At 41.5% G+C, this 23102-nt stretch overlaps 1 protein-coding gene across 3 annotated transcripts in view; it reads left to right on the forward strand.

Annotated features, from left to right (window-relative positions):
* Window positions 1-641: 641 nt before the first annotated feature.
* The window catches only part of LOC118420448 (xenotropic and polytropic retrovirus receptor 1-like), a 28231-nt gene continuing 5770 nt past the window's right edge, over window positions 642-23102 (forward strand). For 2 of the 3 annotated variants that reach the window (XR_004831741.1, XM_035827249.1), the window contains exons 1-12: window positions 643-875; window positions 1787-1838; window positions 2709-2810; window positions 3637-3863; window positions 5617-5766; window positions 13482-13562; window positions 14765-14843; window positions 17229-17416; window positions 20880-21059; window positions 21425-21572; window positions 22021-22215; window positions 22871-23040. Coding sequence is in view for 2 of the 3 variants with exons in the window: in XM_035827249.1 (XP_035683142.1) it covers window positions 807-875; window positions 1787-1838; window positions 2709-2810; window positions 3637-3863; window positions 5617-5766; window positions 13482-13562; window positions 14765-14843; window positions 17229-17416; window positions 20880-21059; window positions 21425-21572; window positions 22021-22215; window positions 22871-23040 (1641 nt within the window). In the remaining variant the exon portion in view is untranslated. Of the gene's footprint in view, window positions 876-1786; window positions 1839-2708; window positions 2811-3636; window positions 3864-5616; window positions 5767-13481; window positions 13563-14764; window positions 14844-17228; window positions 17417-20879; window positions 21060-21424; window positions 21573-22020; window positions 22216-22604; window positions 22829-22870; window positions 23041-23102 lie in introns of those variants that run through there. The other variant, XM_035827250.1, reaches the window with a different exon arrangement.

A 23102-nucleotide genomic window follows, 5' to 3' on the forward strand; every position in this document is an offset into this window, starting at 1 on the left:
GACAGCACGTGCACCCGTGGTTAGAAAGCAAAAAGACTGAGCTAGCGGTTACATATATATTATAGAAGAATATATTATAGAAGAACTTTATTGCACGACAATTGTACATAATACAATGTATGGCAAAAACTACTACATAAAATACAAAATAGAGGTATAGGATAATTCAAAGCTTAAAAACTTAGTTAACGTAACAATAAGGGCTAACGTAATTTTTTGATATAGTATTACAATGGAGTAGGCTAATCATTAATTAGTTAAGGTATTCTTTCTAAGCATATTTGCCTATTTTTGCATCGTGGGAGTTTTATGTAAATCTGTTTGTAGCATCGAGTCTCTTGAAATCTGTTGTATTTGACTCGAGAAATATGAATAGTGAAGGCTAATTTGATGAAGTGAAAGGGGCACAAATACGGAAGATTACGCTCCTTTCAAACGGCACACATACACACACAAAAGAAAATATGTTTCATATAATGTTGAATGTCAGTAGACTGGTGGGTTTACCTTTAATAACTATTACACAAAGTTCATCAATAAGGTAACGTTTAATACATTGGTTTACATTCCCGTGCATGATGTTTGGAAATTTGCTTGCTTACTAGCGCCGACTAGCGGAAATTGTTGTACTTGCAGCAAGCAGGAAAATCTCGTTCCCAAGGGACCATTGACCAGAAAGAAAATGGCGGAAAAATAAAATCGTCTACGCCCTTGGCTGATGTTTTCGTGCGTTTTCGGCCGCCCTTGAGGAAACAGAGCAGATTTCTTGAGATGCATGAGTAGATAACTGTCTCAAGTCATCGAAGATGAAGTTTGCGGAGCATCTATCGGCGCATATCACGCCGGAATGGCGAACTCAGTACATACAGTACGAGGTGCGTATATTTCTCTGTAGAGTACAGATACACAAATGATGTTGATATTCACCGTTGCTATTATGATATCTAGAAAGTCGAACTCTCTGAAGTCGTCACATTAACGTTATGTGATTTGAGCAAAGAGCAAATGTTTGAATTGTTCAGAAATATTTTGGCGTTCAGAAATTGCAGTGCATGAACCATAAAATTATGTATTCGTGATTTGTGTTTTCAATAATTCATGGAGAGGGGCCATAAATGTGCATGATTTTATACGGTCATGATTAGGGCTGGGTATCGGTACAGCGTACCGGTACAAAACCGGTTTTTCTTATTGGACCGGTCCAGAAAAACCGGACCTAAAAAAATTGGGTGTACCGGGTGTTGGACCGATTAGAAAATTAAGAGATTATTTTATCAGGCATTCACGCGTTTTGGCGTAGTAGGTGGACGAAAATAACAAGAGTGAAGTTGAGTAGAGTTTATAGTAATTTCTACCAAGTTTTACAGCCAATCGTACAGGTGCAGTTATCGTTATAGGATTTTAAAACGCCAGTGTAAGTCTAATACTCCACCAAACAAATTTCTTTGTAGTGAAATGGACCATTTGTATGAGTCATACTCATACTGAATCAGGTCCAGGTTCAGGTCCGGACCTGGACCTGATCCTCTGGACCTGAACCGGACCTGGACCTGAATTTTCTGTACCGGTACCCAGCCCTAGTCATGATAGACGATTTCATTAGTGGCTTAACCGTTTTAATTATCACTTATCGCTTATAGTTATACGCCGACCATAAAACTGATCGATACATTATTCTTTTTAACTTAAAGAAATGTTAATTTGATAAAGAGTACTCTGACTGAGTCTTTATGTGAGTAACAGCGGTGGTTGATAACAATGTATGGAAATTATTCTTTTATTCCAGATGATGAAAGATTTATTGTACGAGGCACAAGAAAATGCCCCAACAGAAGAAGGTGAGCTACTATTTAACACAGATACACATGCAGTATTGTCAAATGATTTTATCAAATTAGTGAGAAGTTGAAGCATTCAAATGCTGTGGAGCCTGGAGACTTGTTTACTAAATGAAAAGTGATAGTGCAACACTCAATAAGTTTATTACAGAACATGGGCGTTAAAATAAAAATGTGATACATCAACATGGGCGTTGAAATAGAAATAGTTTTATGACAGAAAGTAGAACTAGAGGGGCCGCGTAGCACAGTGGTAGTGTATTCGGCCCGTGACCGAGAGGTCGCCGGTTCGAATCCGCCTGCCGTGTTGCCGGTCTTGTGCCCTTGGGAAAGGCACTTTACACGACTTTCCTCACTTTACTCAAGTGAAAATGAGTTGTCCGTCGGATAGGACGTTAAATGGAGGTCCCGTGTTTGGGGAGAGCCACACCCCGGGCACGTAAAAGAACCCGCCACATGTGCGATGGTGCGATGTGGCGGATCAAACCATTCCGGCCAAAATGGGGTAGGGAATTTCCCGAGCAGCCTCGTAACCCCTGCTTCGCCTATTGAGTCAGTAACCCCTGCTTCGCCTATTGAGTCAGTGAAGTCAAGCTTGCTTAAGCTTGATGTTTCTGACTTAGGGAGAAGAGATGCTGCTACAGTTATCGCTATGGGCCGCTCTTCATCACCATGATGATAACATCAGGCCCTACGAACCTGATTTAGAAAAAAAAAGAAGATATGGTATGGTCATAAGCGTCACCAACAATATAATGTAGCAGTCAGTACGCTTACCATATCAGTCATTACGACTGCGAGCATTATACTATAGTTGGTGAAGATCGAGATACTCTGTTATTTAAAATGTTTGTTTTTTTCCTCCCATAGTGGCAGGCACTGCTGTCATTCAGCGATATTTTGCAAAGTTTGAAGAAAAATTCTTCGTCACCTGCGACAAGGAGCTGGCCAAAATCAACACATTCTTCTCAGGTGAGTTGAGGAACAAGTTTATCCAAATATTTTTCATGGTGCCTCTTTATTCTGACCTTTTATACTGTCTCCGTCTAGAAGAAGCAGACAAGAATCAAAAGGTTTTGCTTTTGGAATCCCCAGTAGGCGCCATTGTTTTGCCCTTGGGAAAAGCAGTTTATAGCTACTACTACTAGTATTTATTCCCTTGTTCAGGTAAAAATGAGTACCAAGCTTTGGTTAGACTGAGATGTTCTTGAGTTGGTGGGATGTAAAGACCTACCATGCTTAGGGAAAAGAGAAGAAGTCTACACCAGTAGCTTCCACTAGGCTGTCCTAGTACAGTTCGGCAAAAAATCGGGAAATTGGCCAGTTGAGTCAGTCCATGCAAAGATTGATACTCCCCCCAACCAACTCTGGTAGCAAAACTCCCCTGCCAAATTACTGTAAATGTATTTTAGTTCTCAGGGATTTAATTTTGCGGCAGCGGGAAGAAGGACTTTTTGCGGTGGTTTTAAGTTTGCTGTATACGCAGCAACATGCACTGTAATCTCTTACTGCCATGGAAAAATTTTCGCGGTGGTTTTAAATTCGCGGTGAAGAGGCCACCACGAAAACCGCAAACATTAATCCACCTCAAAATTTTCTGCATTTATAGTACTAGTATTCTCCCTATAACAGCCAGCGCAGTCTTCTGGTAGAGACTACTATTCCTGTATGAGAGGATAAGCCTGGTGTTACAGAGCTGGTACCTAAATTGTACAAAATTGGAACAAAACTTAGAAACAAGACAAATACTTTTATGTGACTACTTAAACAATTTTCCTTTGTTTCTGTGGAACTGTAGAAAAGCTTGCGGAGGCTCAGCGTAAGTTTGCGAGTCTGCAGAGCGAGATGAACCAGGTAACGGAGCAGGAGGAACCGATCCCCACCTTACGCAGCCGGCGCCACAGCCTCCTACGCCGGTCCAGGTCCAAGGAGAAACTCATCAAGACCAGAACACGCACCATCCAGGACCTCAAGCTGGCCTTCTCTGAGTTCTACCTTAGTCTCATCTTGTTACAAAATTACCAGGTAAAAATGTTCAGCTCAGGCCTTCTCCGAGTTCTACCTTAGTCTCATCTTGTTACAAAATTACCAGGTAAAAATGTTCAGCTGGCCTTCTCTGAGTTCTACCTTAGTCTCATCTTGTTACAAAATTATCAGGTAAAAATGTTCAGCTGGCCTTCTCTGAGTTCTACCTTAGTCTCATCTTGTTACAAAATTATCAGGTAAAAATATTCAGCTCAGGCCTTCTCCGAGTTCTACCTTAGTCTCATCTTGTTACAAAATTACCAGGTAAAAATGTTCAGCTGGCCTTCTCTGAGTTCTACCTTAGTCTCATCTTGTTACAAAATTACCAGGTAAAAATGTTCAGCTGGCCTTCTCCGAGTTCTACCTTAGTCTCATCTTGTTACAAAATTACCAGGTAAAAATGTTCAGCTGGCCTTCTCCGAGTTCTACCTTAGTCTCATCTTGTTACAAAATTACCAGGTAAAAATGTTCAGCTCAGGCCTTCTCTGAGTTCTACCTTAGTCTCATCTTGTTACAAAATTACCAGGTAAAAATGTTCAGCTGGCCTTCTCTGAGTTCTACCTTAGTCTCATCTTGTTACAAAATTACCAGGTAAAAATTTTCAGCTGGCTTCTCTGAGTTCTACCTTAGTCTCATCTTGTTACAAAATTACCAGGTAAAAATGTTCAGCTGGCCTTCTCCGAGTTCTACCTTAGTCTCATCTTGTTGCAAAATTATCAGTTACAAATGTTCAGCTGGTTTTCTCTGAGTTCTACCTTAGTCCCATCTTGTTACAAAATTATCAGGTAAAAATGTTCAGCTGGCCTTCTCTGAGTTCTACCTTAGTCTCATCTTGTTACAAAATTACCAGGTAAAAATGTTCAGCTGGCCTTCTCCGAGTTCTACCTTAGTCTCATCTTGTTACAAAATTACCAGGTAAAAATGTTCAGCTGAGGCCTTCTCTGAGTTCTACCTTAGTCTTATCTTGTTACAAAATTACCAGGTAAAAATGTTCAGCTCAGGCCTTCTCTGAGTTCTACCTTAGTCTCATCTTGTTACAAAATTATCAGGTAAAAATGTTCAGTTGGCTTCTCTGAGTTCTACCTTAGTCTCATCTTGTTACAAAATTATCAGGTAAAAATGTTCAGCTCAGGCCTTCTCTGAGTTCTACCTTAGTCTCATCTTGTTGCAAAATTATCAGGTAAAAATGTTCAGCTCAGGCCTTCTCTGAGTTCTACCTTAGTCTCATCTTGTTACAAAATTATCAGGTAAAAATGTTCAGCTCAGGCCTTCTCTGAGTTCTACCTTAGTCTCATCTTGTTACAAAATTATCAGGTAAAAATGTCCGGTCCTTATGAGATGGAATACATGCCTAACCCAAAATGAACTCTCAAAAATCGACTGTCTTTACAAACTCAGGTTGCTAGTTTTAAGAAGTAGATCAACATAATGCCTCTTATCTGACAACATTGATATGATATATGATATGATATGATATATGATATATTATGATATATGATATGATATGAATAACACATAAAGAAGATGCATTTGTCATTTCGCAAAGAAGTTGACAAATTCTTTTGTCCCTTTTTATGAGATTTTCATTTATTAATTTTCCTATCAAAAATGAAATATTAAACCATATACAGGGCACAGTCTTATTCCCTGTCTATATTTTCGTGTTAGAGAACATCATAATTTTTTTCACCAGATTTGTCAACTGGACATTCTATTTTTCATCACCTTTTGTTCTTACCTATTATTATTCCAGAGTCTGAACTTCACGGGCTTCAGGAAGATCCTGAAGAAACACGACAAGTTGATGGAGACTGACCGTGGAGCGGCCTGGAGAACTGAGCACGTGGAGGTCGCTCCCTTCTACACCAACAAACAGATCGACAAACTCATCGGGGATACAGAGGTAAATCTGCCTCTGAGTCTCTATATTACATTTACAATGTAACTAGTCAGGGCTAGAAATAGTTTTTTTTCTTCATACCTGCACTGGTGCAGGTAAGATTTAGAATTACCTGCACCAGACAAATTTTACCTGCACCACTTTGAATTTAGGAAGTATGGATCATACTAAAATTGTTTAGGAACCATTACTATTTTTCCCTTTATACTTTATAGGTGTTAGCAGTCAATGCAGCTTATAACAATCCGTATACACCTACATCATAGGACATTTGTGTATAAATTCAGTTCATGGACCAGTGCAGGTTAGGTGCAGGTAGGCACCAGAAATACCTGCGCATGCGCAGCTCCAATTTTACCTGCACTAACCTGCATATGCAGGTGTTATTTCGTACCCTGCTAGTATAATGCTAAATTTTCTTCTTCCACAAATAAAGGTACACACAGATAAAATTTTCGATGCTGAATACTGGAATATTTGCTGTGTAACCTCTCTTCAGTATTGATCCTGAAGAAGGCGACAATTTGATACACATACCATTGTACTTACTGTCTATGATTACTACCAACACGGCTGAGCTCCGATGATAATTTACAATCTACCTCACTTTAACATAAACAAAGGTTCAAACAAACATATGTACCTGTAAGTCTGCAAATAACAGATAAGCAAAGAGTAACAAGCACTCAAGCAAGCTCCCTCTAAACCAGTGTACCGTATATCTTGAAACATTTGCTGTGTGACTTCTCACAGCAAACTTATCACACACACAGAATTCTGTCTTCCACTGTGTTGCTACTGTTATTACAGCTGCTAACTCAAAGACACCATGAACTTTTGGATTTCCACCGTGCTGCCAAATTTGAGTCAATTTACAGTACATCCCAACACTTAGGAAAAAAATTAAAACATAGAGTGACAGACAATAGCTTAGGCTACCATCACATTTCCAAACCGGGGCCCAGCCGGGCTGTTTGCCAAAAAATAGAAATGTGTATATAAAAATGTACACTAGTAATGCCCATGACTTCTCTCTAACATCTTTTGTAATTTGGTATCTTTTATATAATATATATCTTTTTTTTTCGTTCCCAAAAGCTGCCCGGATGGGCCCCAGCTCAGAAATGTGACAAAGCCTCAGTGCCATCCAAGCTAAGGTTATGGGAGCCCAGGGCTCGAAATACTGGGTGCATGTGCACCCAGGTGCATCCAAAATTGGACCTGTGCACCCAATTATTTTCTGTGGGTGCACAGGCCAAATATTTTCTTACTAATAGGTTTATGTATGTAAAGATATCAAAGTATACTAGTATACATCATATTCTTGACATTTAAGTGTTATAAAGATAATAAAGATGTCTGTCATGGTAGTTGTTTTAGAATTTGATAGCTTGTAACTAAGTTTAATTATTACTATTAGGTTATTACTTGAATTTAAGTGATGCACCCAAAAATTTTTAAGCTGGGTGCACCAGTGCACCTAATCCCAAAAATGAATTTCGAGCCCTGGAGCCCCATAAACTAACTAGGATGGCACCAAGTTTACTTTAAGAATAGCTGTCACCAAACTGCCAAATGTGTAGGGTGGTTCTTCTCTGCACCTCCCCTCCACCCCTTACCCAAGGACAGTTGTACAACCTTGACTCAACAACCACTCTCTCTTGGAAAGATGATAGTGTATACGTAGACATTCTTCTTTTCCCATGGCAGTTGTCATGACAGTTCTAGGGAGGTAGTTAAAAATAGTTAACCTTCTTCAGCGTGCAAAATACCCACTTGCACACTTGCACATTGCAACCACTTTTTGCTTGGTGCAACTTACTTCTAAGCTCAGGTTGCACAGGGTGCAACTTAGATTTTAAGCCTCAGAACTCTATTTTGTTGTCAATTTACTTGATCTTTAGTTTGAAACAAACATAAGTAAATGATATTAAAAGGTTATGTATTTTTTTCAGAAATTAGTGAATTGTAGGTGGTGCAACTTGTAATTCAGTAGTGCAACCTAGTTTTTGCCCCAGGTTGCTCAGTGTGCAACCTGGATCAGAAAAGTATTTTGTACACTGCCTTCTTGCTGCTGAAGATGTTTTGTATGATTGGTTAAGAGCCTAGTTAGCAAGGATAGTGTTAAGAAAAATTAAACATTTTTACTCTTAAAATAGTCCAGCACATTATTAAACGAATAATAAAGGGTTAATGCCCCGGCCCGAGGTGTATATGGTGAGATAACCCCTGGTCAGGTGCGATAACCACCGAATAAACCACCGAGTGAGCGTAGCGAACGAGGTGGTTTATGAGGTGGTTATCGCACCTGACCAGGGATTATCTCACCATATACACCGAGGATAAGGCGGGGCATTAACGTTATTATCATATAGCCTATCCAACTGACAGTTATTTCACACAAATTCATTTATAACAAATAAACACTTTAATACATTACATAAAAATACATTTGCAATATATATATTGTACAATAGTGTCTATATATAATACAAACATTAAACTATTTCATCATCATCATTTAAGTAATAATTTTAACTAATCATCTGTTTGTGAGATAGCATATCAGCATCAACATGTGGCTTATTTGCAATACAAACTACATGTATTAAGTGGAGTCCTGGTACCCCCCATGCAGAGCCTTTTCACTTGGGCACGACAAAGTACGTATATATGAAGTGATTTAGGAAGGTACCGGATTAATCACGTTAGAAAGCCATAATGAAAATGTGTAAAATCAGCATAATTCCTTTTCAAGTATCCCTATATTCCCCGTGTGGAGCCCTAATTAACATAACCAATCAATCATAATATTTTTGACAGTTATGCATGGTTTACACAGTGTCACAAACAACAGTACAAAAAAAATTCATGACTGTCCCCTGTATAATGGTGCGGTCCAAAAAGTGGTCGGTTATTAGAATAACCGACCACTTTTGAGGTTACTGCCTGATAACCCATGGGAAATGGGGGCCTCTGATTGGCCAACTCCATCTGGCTATATGATAATATAGGTTATTGAATAGCATTGAAAGAAATTATCATTCTTTACACACAGAAACCATAGAAAGTCTTCCCCAAAAGCATAACATGTATCTAATGCTAGAAAAGGTATGAAACCTCATATCTTACCTGTCTTCTATATAGCCTTCTGTCCTTACTCATATGAAATGTCACCTTTCACAGAAGTAACTAGAGTTCCACGAACACATACCTTTGCCAAATAAACCAGGTTTGTTATGTAGAATGTGTTACTCATTACATTTTATTTTATATGCCTGGAGTTGGTTCCCATTGCTCATACAAATTAGATCCCTATTTACTTAATAATATTAAATTGTATCAAGCATCACTTAAGTTATCAGCATACCAAAAATCATGATGATACTTTCATCCTTCTTGAAACCGGCTCCTGCAGTTCAAGGAAAGACGTTAGCGGACCCAAACATACACCTCTTACTCTCTGCCATCTTTTTCAGTTACATATGTGACAAATTTGAAAGTCCTATCACTGAATGCAGTGGATTTATCAACTTCTGTCATTAATTATGCAAATTAACTGTTAATTTGCATAGCTAGTATCTCATTGTGTAAGTTTTTACTTAGGCTATCTACATACCAAAAATCATGACGATCCGTCAACACGTTCATATTTTCCCATTAATTATGCAAATGAGATCATCATCTGCATAATTAATAATGTATTGATATTTCTTTCTTTCTCAGCTACAAATGTGACAAGTTTAAAAGTCCTATAAAGGAATGCAGTGGATTTACAAACTTTCCTCATTTATTATGCAAATTAGCTGTCGATTTGCATAATTATAATTCCATCATGTAAGTCTTCCCTTCGGCTATCTACAGACCAAAAATCATGACGATCCGTCAACACGTTCATATTTTCTCATTAATTATGCAAATGAGGCCGTCATTTGCATAATTAATATGCATTGATATTTCTCTCTTTCTCATCTATATATGTGACAAGTTTGAAAGTCCTATCGTGAAATGCAGTGGAGTTATAAACTTTCCTCATTAATTATGCAAATTAGTTGCTGATTTGCATAATCAGTATTCCATTATGTACATTGTTACCTGGGCTATCTACATACCAAAAATCATGACGATCCATCAGCACGTTCTCCAGTTATTCTCGTCCAAAGTTTGAAAGGAAATCGGTGACTGCAGTTCCAAACAAGCCGCTAGGGGGTCCAAACTTACGGCACTTACTCTCTGCCTCAAGGGCTATCTACCACTAAAAAATCATAACCACAGCATGTCCAGAACACGAGATATCAAAAATTGAGGTTCTGCTGCAGTACCTTAGCAAGCCGCTAGGGGGCCCATTATCGAACTTGACCTTCGTTTTCAAGACCCCTACCCACCTACCAAATATAATCGGGATACATCAAAGGCTTCTCGAGTTATGCTGTTAACAGACACACAGACACACACACAGACAGACTCACAAGCCTAAAACATAACCTTAGCCATTCTGGCAAAGGTAACAATGCTTGTAGCATCTTTTATTCGGTGCTCAGACAGTTAAATCCCACAGGAAGCCAGTATTTGAGAGTACAGTAATCCAGTGTTGTCCAGACTTGTAAGTTCTACCCTGTGGCACAATGGGCCCAGAGTGTTAGTCTGTCATTATTTCTGTGCCCTTTGACCCTCTTACACCTTACAGTAAAAGCAAGTTAGGAAAATGAAGATAAAGCTGTACCGGTGAAAATTCTCAATCTGAATGAGAAGTACTATATGTGTCTATAAGTGACCATTGCACAAGCTTAATACTGTTCAATTAGCACAATTGGGTTATACAGTATTCCTTATATATCTAGTCCTCCTATTGTGATAAAACTTACCCGGTAAGACTGTCAATAGAGCCATCACGCCTTCACGTGAACACCAGCTGTTTGGAGGGGTGACACATGCATGCACATCTCTTACTTAGTGTCAATCAAAGGATGTGTATGGGGGTTTCAAAACTGTTCCTATCCACAAAGTTTCTGTACTAAAGGAACCTACATGTTTGTAGCTTGTGTTTTTCTAAAAAAAAGGCAATTTTGGATGAATTCAGGTTCGTTTTTTAAAAGACAGTAGTAGCTAATCAGTGACTGATTTTTAATTTTTATTGATGACCAAACTCCCCATCACACCCTTAAAGGATATATTAGCTTAGCCCAGACCTCCTTTAAAGACCCGAATGATTTTACAAAGTCTCCGGCCGTCTTCTCAATCGTCGCCTGTCTTGAGATCAAGATGGTTCTGTCTTACCCCCGGCCCAAGTCTCTCCCCGTAGCGACCCTGTGTGTAACGCACCTGAATGGGAAAAAGGAAGTTTTGACTGCCAGGATATGTGGAGATGTCAAAGTTTGGGTAAGACCAAAGTTTTAAAAAGTTACAGTATTCTAAGCCTTGTGAGTGGAGAAATGTTTTTCTCCTGTTGAAATTGCTATAACATTTTGAATGACAGATTTTGGTATGTCAGGTTTTGTTTCATTTTTATTCTAGTATCTTGTTGCCATACTGTGCACTCACAAATCTTTTGGTCTTTTGCGTACTTACGAATGAAATGATATAGAACCCATTAGGGCTGGGTATCGGTACAGCGTACTGGTACAAAACCGGTTTTTCTTATTGGACCGGTCCAGAAAAACCAAACCTGAAAAAATTAGGTGCACCGGATGTTGGACCGATTAGAAAATTAACAGATTATTTTATCAGGCATATACACGTTTTGGCGCTTGCAGGTGGAAGAAAATAACAAGAGTGAAGTAGAGTAGAGTTTATAGTAATTTCTACCAAGTTTTACAGCCAATCGTACAGGTGCAGTTAGCGTTGAAGGATTTTAAAACACCAGTGTAAGTCTAGATCTCTTTGTAGTGAAATGGACCATTGGTATGACTATGAGTCATACTGCATCAGGTCCAGGTTCAGGTCCGGACCTGGACCTGATCCTTTGGACCTGAACCGGACCTGGACCTGAATTTTCTGTACCGGTACCCACCCCTAGAACCCAGAGCATAGATAGCATTGAGTCCTTTCTAAAGTAAACCTGCCTTTTTTCACTTTTTGGGATTTTTCAGTGCATCAATATTTTGTTAGTGAAAATAATTATGATTTCAAGTTGTCTCTTTATATTTGAATACTGTATAAAACTACTTAAAAGGGAATAGTTCCTGGTGATTTAAGTTTATGGTGGTCTTCAATTTGCAGTTGAAACTGCAGTGCATACAGGGTTGGACAAGTTTTCTAAAATTGACTTGTCCTATCGGGCAAAAAATTTACTTGCCCGAACCAACTTTTCCCTTGCCCGAAATCTAAATGACATTTTTCTATATATGTACATTCATGGTCTTCAATTGAATTTTTGTTATTGGCTCTATTTTCTGTGTTAATCAATGCTTGATGCCATGACTTTGAAAAGTAGCAAGTACATAAAAATCTCACTCAATGGAGAAAAGCTAACTTGTCCGATCGGGCAAGTGGGGAAGGACATGCACTTGCCCGAGTGGCATTTTCACTTGTCCGGGACTATAGGGCTAGTGGACTTGTTTATCCCTGGCATATGGTTTTACTGTAAAAGGAGAAATGTTTACTGTGATCTAACTTAGCGACGAATAGGTCGCTGGAAAAGCTGGAAGCAAAGACCACCAGGAACATTTTACCTTTTACAGTTACTGTATTGCATAACTTTTAAACGTTAGGGAAAAAAAAACCTATAGAAGACAGGAACTGCATAGAGCTTTCAAATTAAACAGGAATTCATGTACGGTTAGGTCTTCCAGGTGCATGTTGTAGTAGCTACAAATTTACAATGTAAGTACAGTAAGTACGGGGGTGAAAAGTTGATGCTGACGCAAGATAGATACCCAGCAAACTCATGTCAAGGACGTCTGTAAGATTATGTAAAAAAAATGATTGTGTGTACTTGATTTGACCACAAAAATGTTTCTTCCCACCACAGTTTTAACAAATTTATTCTTCTTATCAGCAGGACTGAGAATAGTTGGTGATATGCTTTGTTGCCAGGTGGTTGGAAGAATTACAGTTCAAACAGTGTTATCATGGGCCAATCCACTTATATGTAGGGGTGAACAGAAGTGGTTTTTCAACTTGCCCTGAGAAAAATAGTTTTTGAACCTGACATAGAGTCAGACAGAAAGAAATGTATTTTGAACTTTGAATAGAGACAAGGAGACTGTCAATTAGTGTAGAGAAGTAACTGTTGTGGTATTGTGATGTGTTTAAAATTTCTTCCTTTTCAAATTTATATTGGACTAGCCCTTATCAGTGTTGATAGGCCAGCTGAGTCCACATACATGTAATTGAAGGGCTGTATATTGACATACACATCAGGTTGTTTGGTGTAATATAACCAGCTGGTGTGTTACGCCGAACGGCGGTTATACGGGCTATATAGAATACAGATACAGATACAGATACAGATACATGTATATACATAATATCGAAGTCTGGGTACATGTAGACTTTATTAGATGTTTATTAGATATTTCATAAGAGTTGGATTGTATGTATACGATTCTTTTTGCCTTAAAAGAACTACTTCTCAAGGAATCCTTCAGCAATGTTTCTTGACTAGCTCATTTAGATCAAACTTATCACTTTCTGAAAACCGATGGTGGTCCGATGCTTTTGAAAATCACTGTGTTACAGTAAGCATTCAATTTGAACTTGACCTGTCCTTACCCCAGGCCGTGGTGACGTCAGAGTTGGAGGGGGGGAACAGACAGCGGGCCATGAAGAGACTAAGAGTGCCCCCTCTAGGAGAACAGGTAAAATACAAGATATTCAGGCCATACCGATTTAATTTCTTGGTTCACGGATTCGCTCACTCCTATTTTTTGGGAAAAAAATTAAAAATAAAAATTACTACTCAGCAAATTTTCACCATTAATGAAACCATTCACCAACTTTCTGGTGTAGCAAATTGGCCTTTGTATTATAAGCTCCTTAAAGTGTGGGTACACGTGCTGTTACTGTACAAAAATAGTGTTTTTGTACTTTTTTCAAGCTGAAAACTTTTTTTCTTAATGTTTTGCATTAGTCGTTACCTTTACCCCAACCATTTTACAATTTTTATTTTTATTTCGCCCTCTCGCTCCATATTTTTTATGAAAAAATCCGTGAACCAAGAAATTAAATTGGTGTGGGCTCATGGTTCTAAACTAAGATCATGATTTTTCATACTTGACCAAGTATTCACTGGTTATGGCATCAGTCAGCCTGAAGAAGGAAAATGTAAAATATGTACACTAACTACTGACATTGAAAAGATGCCATGATTTGTACAGTATGTGACTGTTCTTTTGTTTTGCACTAGCCACTTGCCTAAGACTGACTGTTACATTATACTGATAAACTAGATCACTGAACAATACAATTGCTTGATTTTTTTTCTCCATGACAGAACACAACTTTAATAAGCATCTAGGTTGTAACTTGTATTCAGTTACATTTGAATAGTTTGAATAGTTTATTTGTAGATACATGGCAGTCAATGTACATGTCTGAATTGCGTATCAATTACAATCATTCTTAATAAAAAGACCTTAATACAACTTAAGATCTCATACCTGTGATACTTAAACTACTCAGGAAATTCCCTATCCCATTGTGTTGTTAATTTCTCTACCTCAACTGGGATATTCTACCTCTACGTACATACATAAAAAATATCAGACTATGGAGAATTCCCTTTTAGAATGATTTGTGTGTTTGGAATGACTGACAGTCATCTTGGAACCCTTCCCATTCAACCCACCAACATGGCGACGACAGCAACCGGAGAACTAGATGTCAAAATCACATTCCAAGCCTGTCCCAGACAGTTTATCTTCCAACACCTAATATTAAAAGTTTCATTTTGGATGTCCTTGAAGTGATTCAGTTGTCTGTTGTTTCAGATTTGTTTTGGATGTCCTTGAAGTGATTCAGTTGTCTGTTGTTTCAGATTTGTGTTTTTCTCTATTTTCAGCAAACTCCGTGGACAACATTTCGTGTAGGCCTGTTCTCTGGCATCTTCTTGGTTTTGTCGTTGGTGGTGGTGATATCAGGTAAGGTTTTTTTTCTTATTTGAGACATTCTATTAAAGGGGTGTACGCACATCGCAAACATCACCAACAAGGCCAGCAGAACCCTAGGTTTTCTGAGAAGAAACATAAAGGTAGGATCCAAAAAGATAAAAAACCTTGCTTATGTTACATTAGTCCGACCATTACTAGAATTTGCTAGTCCCGTTTGGGACCCCTATACAGCAAAGGATATAGCGAAGCTCGAAGCGGTCCAGCGTAGGGCTGCCCGGTGGGTGTCAAACAGGTATCGACGGTCCTCCAGTGTCAGCGAAATGCTTCACGACCTTGAGTGGCCAACACTCCAGGAGAGACGACGGAGGGCCAGATTGGTCACTTTTTATAAATACCACTCAGGGGATCTGGCTATTAACTGCAAAACGAGTCCCGCTCCACAAGCTAGAAGTTCGAGATCGACCCATCCCGCAGCATACAAGGTACCGACTAGTAGAACCCAATATAGGCAAAATGCCTTCTTCCCACGTACAACTAGAGACTGGAACGGCCTCCCAGCGGAGGTGGCGCTATCTCCATCCTTGTCTATGTTTAAATCCAAAATATAATCCCCCCTCAGTCTGCGCAGTGAACCTCTCCATGTTGCCACGGCTGCAGAATCCTCAAAAAGATGAGGTTGGCAGCCTAACCGAAAGAAGAAGAAGAGGGGCATTCCACTCCAGAAGGGAGTCTTGTTTTCCAACAAATAATGTGTCAATGAATACATAATCAGCCGAATCACCTTGGGATGAATTACGTAATGTGTGTTTTATAAAACAATAATGACACTCACTAAACCCATGCAGACACTACCCATGCATTCACTATACGCATAGACACCATGTTTATCGTACATATTTTCGGAATAAATGAGGAACGCTGAGCACACCGAGAAGGCAAATTGCTCATAAGATAGCAAAGAATACAAGAACAAGACGAAATTTCTTAGCGAACCTGAAATTAGTTTGGTAATCTTACCTAAAAGTTCTGCATTGTATTCAGCCATAGGATTAATTCAATTAGAGGGTAGTTGGGGAGTTTAGTAGAAGACTGAATACTTTTGAGGCACGTGGAGCAACTGGGTACTTTATCGTATAATGTGAAGTCGTATGCAGTTATCACTTCCTAAAATGAATATCTATCGGAAAATAATACTCCCGTGTGGAGTGGAATGCCCCTTTAACAATTCATGAGCCCAAAAGCATTTTTTGTGTACATATGGCTTATCTAGCATCAAGAAGAATGTAGACCATATAAGAGTTTCTTATGCAAAGTCAGCCCAGAAAATGTGGGTTATTCAAACAGGCAGCGCTCTAATTGCCCTCAGGTACCCTCTAAATGTTGTTAATCATTCACCATTGCCATATAGTCTGATGACTGATCTAAAACAAATGGTAACCCACAACATAAACCTATCAATTAGTATACCACCTCCAATAAGGTAATGAGGATAAAGTTAATTTAGGCCATGGGACTACAGTCAAACCTGTCCAAGACGACCACCCAGGGGACCAGGAAAAAGGTGTCGATTTGGACAGGTGGTCGCTGAGAAGAGTATCGACTCAAAACATGCCCGATGGAAAGTATAAATGGTTTCCATTGTGCTTAATGGCATAAAGCAAGCACACTGCACGCACGCAAAGAAGCGAGGTCTTTAATCTCAAATACAACAGGCACACTGTAAACTGTAAATTTAACCCCAAAATCCGACGAAAAATGGCCGATTTCGGCACAAAATCGTGCTAAATCAAAAATCGATGAAAACCTCAATTTTGAAAATGATGCGGTCATTATGGGTCCCAATTTGGGCCGGTCGCGTTGGCCAGGTGGTTGTTGAGAAAAGGTCGCTTCATGCTTACGTCAATGGGAAAATAAATCGGGACCGAGAAAAAGCGGTCGAAATGGCCAGGTGGTCGCTGAGAAGAGGTGGTCGCTCAGGCAGGTTTGACTGTATATACCTTTACGGTAAAGGCAGTCCCATTGCCTTTTCAGGGCTGTAGGGGCAGTGGGTTGTTATCCATTGTGTCTACGTAGGGCACGGTATTGGAATTCAGCTTAGCCCATCCCTCTCCTTCCACCACTTTTTACCTCCCTAACTGAAGCCAGGTACCCATTTTACACCTTGGTGGAGTGGTGAAAGTTGCAATTGTGTAAGTGCCTTTTCCAAAAACACAATGTCTGTCCGGAAATCAAACTTGTGACCTGTAGCTTTTAAGAACTCTAGCATAGACACTCAGCCATTCAAAACTACTCTAGAACGTTTGTGTAAATATTAGCAAAACTTTTGGAGAGTTTAATGATTGTAATCACGTACCATTTACATGACACTTTGAGTCTATGGGAGTTTAAGAGATTCAACCTTGTCCCACCCAACAGCCGTCTTCTCACGCTTCGACATTGAACTTTGGCCCGCGGTGCGGATGTACCGCGGGTCGTTCCTCATCGTGTTCTTCCTGTACCTCCTGGGCCTGAACACCTGGGGCTGGCGCAAGTTTGGTGTCAATCACGTGCTCATCTTCGAGATTGACCCGCGACACCATCTCTCACATAGTGAGATACTAGAGGTGAGGATCTGTCGTATTCTGTTTTTCCTATCTAACACATTTGTTATATGAAAATACCCACCATCAACTAGTCAGTCAAGTTCGTACTTCCTAATTTTGGTATTGGCTGGGCAACTTTATATTTGTAATGTTGACTATGTCTGGGCAACTGCAGAAACACTTGTTACACTGCATGTATCCTTAGAATACATTATTATTGCTTATTATCTGTATACTATTAGCCAGTGCAACCAACTTCCAGCAACACACCAGGTTGTAATCAGTCCAATGTTCATTTATCTTTTGTTGAGATTTATTTTTGTCATAGAAGGAGAAAGGTGTTTTTTTTTTTGTAGTTTAATTTTGCAGGTTAAGCAAATCTTTACTACTACATGTGTATATCAATAGAAAGGAAATGATTATTGGTGGTGTAGTGATACTGTAGTGGAAAAGTGCGTGAAATGTAAAACCCCCATGAACATTTCCATATTTGTAATACATAAACTGTAGGCTATAGTTTGTGCATGACATGTAATGCAATGAAAGGTACTGTAAATGCATTTAAGTTTGTGGGGATTTAATTTCGCGGTAGCGGGAAAATGGACTTTTCGCGGTGGTATTAATTTCACGGTAGCACCATGCACTGTAGTCTCTTACTGCTATGGAAAAATGTTCGCGGTGGTTTTAAATTCGCGGTGAAGCGGCCGCCGCAAAAACCTCACTCTCACTCACTCAGGTCCGCATGCTCCGGGATGGAGCGTAGCGCCTGCACACACAGATCTCCACATAGGTCTGTTGAGGGCCAGCACCCAGGCGGTGGTATGGTCGAGGCCGGCAGCCCTCAGGTCGTCCTTCAGTTGTTCTTGCCAGGTATGCCTGGGACGGCCCCTGGGGCGGGACCAGTTGGGTGGGGTCGGTTCCCTCAGAAGGGCAGCTGTTTCCAGAGGTGGCTCCGTCCTGGCAATGTGGCCAAACAGGCGTAGACGGGCCTGGCGCACCTTGTTGGACAGTTGGGGTTGACTGGTGGTCTCGCGCAGGGTGACATTGGATACGTAGTCGTGCCACCTGATCCCCAGGATTCTCCGTTGGCACTTAGTGTCAAAGGCGTCGAGTCGGCGCTCCTGGGCAGCAGTGAGAGTCCAAGTCTCTGCCCCGTAGAGAAGAATGGACAGCACGAGGCTGTTGTAGAGCCTTATCTTTGTCTGCACAGAGATCTTGCTGCTGGTCCAAACCCTGTCCAGGCTGGCCATTGCCGAGGCGGCCCGGCCGATGCGGAGTTGGATATCTGTGTCGCTCTTGCAGTCTGATGTTATGGTGCCTCCAAGGTAACAGAACCTGTCAACAGCTTCAACCGGGTTGGAGTTGATCACCAGTCCTTGTGGAGGAGGCTCGTAGTCACTGAGGCTCTGGACCTTGGTCTTTCCCCAGCTGACCTGCAGGCCCAGCGGATGGGTTTCCGTGTCCATGGCCTGGAGGGCAAGTTGGAGGGCTTCCATGGCTTCAGCTAGGATAGCCACGTCATCCGCGTAGTCCAAGTCAGTGACAGTGACATTCCCAAAGCTTTAACACCACAGGCACACTGAGCCACAGTTCTGCTCATGACATAGTCAATGGCTGTATTGAACACAGATGGTGCTAAGACGCAACCCTGGCGGACACCACTGTTGATATGGAAGGAGTCAGACATCTGTCCATTTACTCTGACGGAGGATGTAGTGTCGGAGTAAAGGAGAGCAAGGAGAGTCAGAAGCTTAGCTGGGACACCAAGAGTCTTGAGGATCTTCCACAGGGCCTGTCTGTCGACGGAGTCAAAAGCCTGCTTCAGATCAACGTAGGCCGCGTAGAGGGGTCTCCTGAATTCTCTTCTCTTCTCGGCCAGCAGTCGCAGAGTTAAGATCCTGTCCACAGTCGAGCGACCCGGTGTGAAGCCGCTCTGCTCCTTTCTCTGTTTGCGGAGGAGGAGTGGGCGCAGTCTTCCAAGGATGACGTTGGCAAACACCTTCCCGGGAACACTCAGTAGGGTAATCCCTCTGTAGTTGCTGCAGAGATCCTTTGACCCTTTCTTCCAAAAGGGAAGGATGACACCTTGCAACCAGTCTTCCGGGATGGTCTCACTGCTCCAGATGGCAGTGAACAGCTGTAAGAGCTGATCTGCTAGTGCAGGGCCTCCGTGGAGCAGCAGTTCAGGTGTGATGCCGTCAGCTCCTGCAGCCCGGCCAGGCTTCAGCTTCTGTATGGCTTTGACCACTTCCTCTCGCGAGGGGGGGCCAGTAGGAACAGAGTCGTCCTCGCTGGCTGCGGCGGCTAGTGCATCGAGCTGGGGGGAGGGGGGCGGTGCTGGTCGATTGAGCAGGTTCTCGAAATGCTCCCTCCATCTTGCCAGCTGTTGGTCTGGGGTGTCTGGGACTGTTCCATCCATGGCTTTCACACAAGCAGTAGGTGGAGTTGTCTTCCCTGCGAGGGTCCTTAGAGTCCTATAGAGGGACCCTTGATCTCCTCTGCGGGCAGCCGCCTCCGCTTCTTCTGCTAGGTCATCAAGCCATCTCTGCTTGTCCTTGCGAAGGAGCTTATTGCGTATGGCGTTGAGGCGTCTGCACTCACTGCGGTTTCCTTCCAGTCTGGCTGCTCTTTTTGCCTCCACAACACTGAGGGTTTCCTCTGAGAGAAAGTCTTTCTTCTTCTTCTTTCTCTTATGGCCAAGCGCCCGGACTGCAGCGGTTGTGACGTTCTGCTTGAAGACATCCCAAAGCTTTTCCGGGTTCTCCTCATCTGTAAGTGTAGACAGAGCAGTAAAGCGGTTTTGGAGGTCCAGTTGGAAGTGGGTTTCAACTTCGGGTGACCGCAACCTAGACACGTCAACCTTACGCTGAGCGTTACTGGAAGGGATCCTTTGCAGTCGAAGGCAGACGGTCATAGCAAGCAGCCTGTGGTCAGAGTTTCCCAGCACTGCGCTGCGGTAAACACGACAGTCAGTGGATGCATGCCAACGTCTCCTGGTGAGGATATGGTCCAGTTCTTTCCGCGTCTGCCCATCGTTGCTAATCCATGTCATGCTGTGAATGGACTTGTGAGGGTAGAAGGAGCGCTCTGTCCGTAGTCGGAAGCTGGAGCAGAACTCGAGGAGTCTCTTGCCGTTGTTGTTGCAGATGCCGGATCCATGGGGGCCAAGACTAGGCTCATACCCAGCCCTGTCAGGTCCGGTGGTAGCATTAAGGTCCCCAAGAATCCATACAATGTCATGTCTGGAAATGGTCGACATAAGGTCATTTAGCTGGGTGAAGAACTCATCCTTTTCCTGATCGGCTGCTACATTAGTTGGGGCATAGGCTACGATGACTGATATTCTTCCATGGCTATGGCGCAGGCGGGCGAGAAGCAGGCGGGCGAAAACCGCGAACATTAATCCACCGCGAACATTTCTGCATTTACAGTAAGCACCATACAGTAAAAGAATGTAATGGTCCATCTCCAACCATTGTGACAGGTTGCCAGTTTCCTGGGAGTGCTGTGGTCCATGTCAGTACTGGGGTATATCTACAGTGATGTGCTGAAGATCCCCAGCTTTGTACATCCACTGATACTGGTGGGGTTCATGTTACTGTTCCTCCTCAACCCTCTCAAGATCTTCTACCACCGGGCTCGCTTCTGGTTCCTCAGGATATTGGTGAGTGAGTGTGTGTGTGTGTGTATGTGTGTGTTGTGTGTGTGTGTGTGTGTGTGTGTGTGTGTGTTGTGTGTGTGTGTGTGTGTGGGGGGGGAGGTATGCACATATTGTTTCAAACTTCTAAATTGTATTAGTAAATGTTTTAACTTGACTTTCCATGTTTTTTTTTTCAATCCACAGCCGATTTGTAAATGAATATTTTTATCATTTTGGGGGATAAATTTTTTTGCCAATTTCTGAAGTTGCATTAGTTTTGCAAGGCAATGCCAGTTACATTTAGTATAAAAGGCAATGCATAGTAGTTCTCTCATGTAAATTTTTGTGATTGTTTCTTATTTGTATATATGTGTGTGTGTTTTTTCCAGTTCCGAATCTTCACAGCACCATTCCACCCTGTGAACTTTGCAGACTTCTGGCTGGCTGACCAGTTGAATAGCCTGGTGGCCGTACTGTTGGACTTTGAGTACATGATCTGTTACTTCATCTATGAAGTGGAGTGGCACGACGATCCTAGTAAGATCTTTTATCCCTAAGAAAATCAAGTGTTTCTGTCAATGCCTGAGTGTGTCTTTCTTTAGTCAATGTTGTTGTTAGCCTTATCTTTTATTTAATGAGACTGGGTCAAAAATTCTTTAGAATTTCTCCAGGCACAAGTGAAGTTGGCATACATGTTAATACGGTATATTGAGGTAAACCATGGCTATGCCATGCCCCCAAAAATCAAGTTACAAGTTATCTCTGAATGGCTTAGAATACATATCCTTTTCACATCAACATAGAAAAGTTACTCAGTTGTAAAAGGCAATAATAGTATAAATCTGAAACTTTGGTGGTAGATATTCTGAGGTTATAGCTCAACAGAAGAAATATTGTTTGCTTCCTATACTTCATGCTGTTTATCAACAGTTGTAGAATGTAATTCATACATTTCTTTACATGACGTTTCTGTTGCTTCCATTAGATCCTAAGATCTGTACCAGCTGGAAGTACGGTATTCGCTCCGTCATGGCCTGCCTGCCGGCCTGGTTTCGCTTCGCTCAGTGCCTGCGGCGTTACCGGGACACCAAACACGCCTTCCCTCACCTGGTGAATGCTGGGAAGTACTCCACGTCTTTCTTTGTCATCGCTTTTGCAACGCTGTCCAGAGTCCATGGAGGTGAGTTACAAGTCTTAAGTATAAGACAAATTTGATGCAAATGAGTCACCTACCTCCTGTTGTTTTAGATATAGATTACATCATTTTTAAGTTCTAAGAAATCTATCTAGGATGACAGGTGATATCCACACCCATAGCTTCCTATTGACCTGACCTTATTTTTGGCAAAGCCTCTCGAGTGAACCCAAAAGTAGCTCTATGGAAACTTTCCTGTCCCTTGAAAAGTATCTAAATTGAATATCCTTGCCCCTTTTTCCAAGGGGTGACATGTGAGATGCACAGTCACAATCTTTATTGCCTAATATGGCACATACTTTTTAGTGTTCCTAACTGTTCCACTCTTAAGTGACAGGTAGATCCCTAATGTATATATAATGGTTCTCCCCCAGAGGTTACAGGTGAGACCCACAGCCACACCTTCTACTACCTGTGGATCTGTGCAGCCATCCCTAATGTATATATAATGGTTCCCCCCCAGAGGTTACAGGTGAGACCCACAGCCACACCTTCTACTACCTGTGGATCTGTGCAGCTATCCCTAATGTATATATAATGGTTCTCCCCCAGAGGTTACAGGTGAGACCCACAGCCACACCTTCTACTACCTGTGGATCTGTGCAGCCATCCCTAATGTATATATAATGGTTCCCCCCAGAGGTGACAGGTGAGACCCACAGCCACACCTTTTACTACCTGTGGATCTGTGCAGCCATCATCTCCACCTGTTACACCTTCAGCTGGGACATCAAGATGGACTGGGGCCTGCTGGACAGGGCAGCCGGGGAGAACACGCTGCTCCGAGAGGAAATCGTCTACCCAAAAAAGGTTTGTATACAACACAAATCAGCTGCGTTCACAGCTGGTATACTGTGGTTTTCATTAAAAAG

The sequence above is a fragment of the Branchiostoma floridae genome, chromosome 8 (assembly GCF_000003815.2).
Source record: "Branchiostoma floridae strain S238N-H82 chromosome 8, Bfl_VNyyK, whole genome shotgun sequence".
In the NCBI taxonomy this organism is placed as follows: Eukaryota; Metazoa; Chordata; class Leptocardii; order Amphioxiformes; family Branchiostomatidae; genus Branchiostoma; species Branchiostoma floridae.